Source organism: Lolium perenne, chromosome 3 (assembly GCF_019359855.2).
Source record: "Lolium perenne isolate Kyuss_39 chromosome 3, Kyuss_2.0, whole genome shotgun sequence".
Lineage (NCBI taxonomy): Eukaryota > Viridiplantae > Streptophyta > Magnoliopsida > Poales > Poaceae > Lolium > Lolium perenne.
This window is the reverse complement of record NC_067246.2, coordinates 23127086-23132048: the sequence shown is the minus strand read 5'-3', so window position 1 is coordinate 23132048 and position 4963 is coordinate 23127086. Positions and strand designations below refer to the sequence as shown.

Genomic DNA, 4963 nt, shown 5'->3' with positions numbered 1-4963 from the left:
ACGCTCCATCCCCTGCTGCAAGGGAGATTCTGGTAGGGTAACATCCTGACGACAACATCGTATCATCATCGTATCCCCTATCTATGTCGATCGAATCATATCATCAATTTGACTAGAGCAATTTTATTTATATCTTTGGAAACAGTCTCAATTTGTTAGAATTCATAGTTGAAACAAGCATCTTGGTATATGTTCTCGTGTTACAATACCATGGTAGGTCAATAAAATAGCATGCCAATATTTTTGTCGAGCCATGAACATCCAAATTTGTAGGACTAATCATGGTATAATATGCCAAAATTTGTTTTGGGGACTTCGTGAGAGAAATTTGCACCTACTTTTTTTTTTCCATTTTCTACATTGTCCTTAATTTATTTTTTACATTGTGGATTTCATTGTCTGGAGATAATTTTTTTTGGCATTGTTGGTCTTTTTGTATCCACGTGGATTTTCAAGCGTATTATTTTTAGATGTATGGGCCTGTACATAGTGTAGGGACCCCTAGGTTTCCGCCCGGCGGCGTCAAGGAGGTGGCGAGGTTGGCGGTGCGGGTTTTGTTGACGGCGCTTTCCCCTTTCGTCGTTACCGCTCCTTGGAGCTTCGGCATCGTGCGCGCGTATTCCTGGAGCTCTGTGGTCTTTGGATCGATCGAGTTCTGCGCGCCCCGTCCAGATCGAAGGCGGTCGATCTGGTTGTTGTTGCAGCTGAAGGTGGAGGTGAGTTCGAGCTTCATGATGGAGATGGCGGCTTAGGGTGCAGGTCTTCAGGGGCATTGTCCGGCGACTTCCCGGCCGCGTGGGGGTTGCTTCCAATCCAAGACAGAAGTGGAGCAGCGGCAGATCCGGCGCACCACCAGCTCGTCCTCGTCGTCATTGACATCAGATTCCAGAGGAGCTTGGTTGTAATTTTTCCTTTTCTTAAGTACCTCTATGTAAGACTAAAGTTTTAATGCCACTTTCCTTTCTCGCAGAAAAAAAAAAACCGTAGCAACACACGGACAGTCAACTAGTGTCATATAGGGAAAAAAAGCCGTAGCAACACACGGACAGTCAACACACGGACAGTCAACACACGGACAGTCAACTAGCATCAAATAAGGAATCTCATTTTAAGGAAGCCTCATATAAAGAATTATCTCTAAAAATATTAAGTGCCAGCCCATTTTACAGGATCTAAAATGGCTATTTTTTTGCAAAACCGTAAAATAGCAGTTACAGTTTTGCCTGTTTGTTTTACAGGAGATGCGGGCTTTTCACCCATCATCAATGGCAACAAAACAACACAACACACCAAGTCAGGTGATGCGAGCCGAACCTTCTGACAGAATCCTTAACACGAACTTCTCTAAGCCCAAAGAGTCTCAAGTTACATTTTGACAGCAAAACCTGAAAGATGGACAAAACAGGCCTACGGGTGAACTTGTTCCAGCTTTCACGGAAAGATGATATCATACACGAAAGTAAAACCTGATAGGAACATGACGACTGTCAACCCATATTAGTTTGATGGACGGTCCAAGAAAGACGAGCAACACTTTGGCCGAGCCATGTGAATTCACTTGCAAGGCATTTTTAACCATGAATCTGATAGTTATGGTTTTCATGAAGCTGGATGATCGCTGTGAGCTTCTGTTGATTTGTCCGATGATTGGTTGATATTTTGCGACCCATACTCTGTTGCAGCCACAAATTCTGATATCAGCTTTGAGATTTCCTCACAAGCATCCACCTGAAATTACAAATTAAGGGGGAAAACAATCATAATCTCAACTTGTCACTTAACTATAGTAGAACTTCGAACACTAACCTGACTAAACATAGCAGCACGATAATGGCAAAATGGCTCTAGTTAAGCAGACGATTTGCAAGGAAAAAAGAGAAGATCATATATATACATTTATATAGTATCAGTCTAAGGGAAATTTATTAGTTGGTTCCCTATAAGTAAAGGGATGAGGTTAACTACTACCTGAAATTTATTAGTTGGTTCCCTATAAGTAAAGGGATGAGGTTAACTACTACCTCCTTTGTCTAACTGATTTGCATCCTTGCTACTTGTAAACATGATAACAACACTAGTATAAACATTTTGTCAAGAAAAGTCACAGTCAATTCATGGAAAGCTGGATTAGGTCGGTATAGTAGCCTCTTACACAGCATGGGCTCCTTTGATTCATAGGATTTTTCAAAGGATTTGTGTAGGACTGAAATCCTATGGAAATTTTCCTTCAGAAACCGTTTGATTCATAGGATCATATCCCATAGGGATCTTGTAGCATAAATTTCATAGGAAAAAAACATGAGGTTAGACCTCACGGAAAATTCCTTCGCCACAATCAAAGTGAATTCCTCTTTCCATATAGTTTATATGTAGATGGCATCCCAATCCTACATGATTCCTATTCTTACACTTCTTCTATCCTATGAATCAAAGGACCCCTAAGAAGTCAAATATGGTTGTGGACCTATTTGGTTTGCAGGATTCTATGTGCGTGTTTGTGAGCGTCTGCGTTGTACTGTGTTCTAAAAAAAAAGGATTGTAAACATCGGAGTATGCAGTAGAAGTTGTTTGGTTGCACCACATGAAAATCACAGAAAACTTACCCAAGGATTAGGCGTACATCATAGTTATAGTAGAAACCAAGGAATATTTCCACGAGACCAACTAAAGAACAAAAATTCCCATGGAATTAACATGCAAAGTGGAAATAGGAAAATATCTATGGTTTTAAATCGTACGACAAACCAAGCAAGCCTCATACCAGGCAAAATTTATAAGGAATACAATCTCTAAAAATCATATGAGATTCATTTGAAGCAAAAAGACCGAAACCTTGTTGCAAGAATGATGCATAGTAGTTATGTAAATGAAGCGGCAGAAGGCCAACCATGAACTGAAGCTAACACATAAGGCAACCCAGCCAATGAGAAGTAGGCGTAGTCTCTAAAAATGAAACTGATAAACATGTGCAGACAATCAATGAGACTGACCTGAGGCCATCGGCCACCATAATGGTAGACGAATTTGGCGCCCGGCAATGCCGCGGTCACCTTCTTCCCCTCATCGATCCACTTATCGGACCAAGAACCAGACCAGAGAACCATCATGGGCAGGCTCTTGATCTTTTCTGAAGAGGTCCTCCACTCGGCGAGGTCAAAGCTCTGATTCATGGCCTTCCCAGCCTCAAACACTGCATCCCTCTTACCCTCCCCACGCATGGCCACCCTGTGCGCATCGGCCTCCTGGGCGTCCATCCCCCGCACGCAGCAGAGACGCATCAATCCCCTGAACAATGCCGGCACCGAGAGAACCAGTCTCCCCAGCACCGGCACGCCGAGGACCGCCGACGGGAATGCCGGCAGAGTGGCAGTGGTGTCGATTAGGGTGACACTGAGCACGCCCGCCGGGTTGGCCGACACGAGGGCGGCCCCCGCGGCGAGGGCCGAGTCGTGGATGATGAGATGGACGGGCCCGAGGCCGAGCGCGTCGACGGCGCGGGCCGCGGCCGCGGCCGCGTTGGCGGGGGAGTAGAAGGAGTGGGACGCGTCGGGGGCAGCCTCGTCCTGGAACGGCACCTCGCCGGTCTCCACGAGGTGTTCGAAGGCGTGGAAGATGCCGCGGTCGAGGATTTCGCGGAGAGGGTTTGGGCGGGGAGGAGGGGCGGGAGGAGGTGGTGAGAGGCCCTGGCCCGGGAGGTCGATGGCGGCGGCGAGGTGGCCGCGGGAGGAGAGGGAGGAGAGGAGGCGGCGGAAGGAGAAGGACCCGGCGGCGAGGCCCGGGAGGAGGAGGACGGGGTGGTGGTGGCGCGCGGAGGTGGCGGCGGGGTGGGAGGTGATGGCGAAGAGGTCGGGACCTGGGTGGAGCTTGAGGAGGCGGCCGGCGGAGAGGTGGCGGCGGAGGAGAGGCGGGAGGGGAGGGGAGGCGTGGGGAGAGAGGAGGTGCGGGAGGAGGAGCGCGAGGAGGGAGACAGCCGCGGTGAGGTAGAACCAGAAGGGGAGGGCGGAGACGATGGAGAGCGGCGGAGGCGGCTCTCTTTGGGGCACCTGCTGGGCAGCGGCGGCGGCGGCGGGATCTGCTGCCATCGGTCGGCGCCGGGGTTGGAGCGGGGGAGTGGAGTGGGAAAGCAGAGTTTTTTCGATGTCTCCTCCTTTTAGGGTGCGCGCGATGATGATGTCGCCGGTTTGCCACCCAAGCATGGAATCGATGGATATGGATCCCTTTGTCCCGCCTCCGCCTCCACCGGTGCTGCCCGTCTGCGGTCTGCCCGTCCGACGAGCCGCGTGACCGCCCCTCCGCCCGAATTCACCGGCAGTAGGCGGCACCGGCGTCCTCGACGTCTTTCAGCTCGGCGGCCTGCTTCACCGCAGCAATGAACTACACCGGTGGCTGCTGCCTTCTCCGGTGAGATATTTTGCCAAAAGAGACCACCTGGCCCAATTCATTGACAAAAAAGACCACTTGCGAATCGAATTAACAAAAAAGACCACGTACTCAGTGGCGGTAGCGCCCCCAGGCGACACGTGGAGCTTGCCGCCGGAGACTGTGGCGGCAGCTTCTTGCCGTCGCCCGAGGTGGCGGCACGTTAACCGCCAGCGATCGTCGTTCGGCCGCCGTCGACTGGCGCGGGCCAATGCCACCGGTGCAGGTGGCGGCATGCCTGCGTGGAGCATGCCTCCACTCTCCCTAGCGGCAGGTACCTCTCTGCATGCAAACCTGGGCGGTCGACCGCCTCACGCGGGAGATTCTCCGCCGAGAGCCCGGCAGCATCTGACTGCACACACTTTGATGCAGCACTGATTTTTATGTTGTGTGTACTATTGTAAATTGACCTGCTTTCGATGCTCAAACTGTTGCAAATTACCTGCTTTCGGTGGTCTAACTTTTGCTAATTGTGGATTCTGTCGAGGTGAGCTGATTCTATATAAGGCTCTTACTGTCTGCTCAGTATCAGCACTCTCACTGT

At 50.1% G+C, this 4963-nt stretch overlaps 1 protein-coding gene across 1 annotated transcript; it reads right to left on the bottom strand.

The window, feature by feature from the left end:
• Positions 1 to 1205: 1205 nt before the first annotated feature.
• On the bottom strand, positions 1206 to 4374 carry LOC127340930 (protein AUXIN RESPONSE 4). Its single transcript, XM_051366700.2, has 2 exons — positions 2991 to 4374; positions 1206 to 1728 (listed from the first exon to the last, which is right to left on the bottom strand). Exons 1-2 carry the CDS (start codon positions 4194 to 4196, stop codon positions 1600 to 1602), a joined length of 1335 nt encoding a protein of 444 aa, XP_051222660.1. The 5' UTR covers positions 4197 to 4374; the 3' UTR covers positions 1206 to 1599.
• Between the last annotated feature and the right edge of the window lie 589 nt (positions 4375 to 4963).

Excerpts from the sequence above, each read along its gene's own strand:
- LOC127340930 (XM_051366700.2), bottom strand. The coding sequence starts at position 4,196 with ATGCTTGGGTGGCAAACCGGCGACATCATCATCGCGCGCACCCTAAAA. Across the intron at positions 1,729-2,990 it reads ATGGTGGCCGATGGCCTCAG|GTGGATGCTTGTGAGGAAAT; the intron begins GTCAGTCTCATT and ends TTGTAATTTCAG.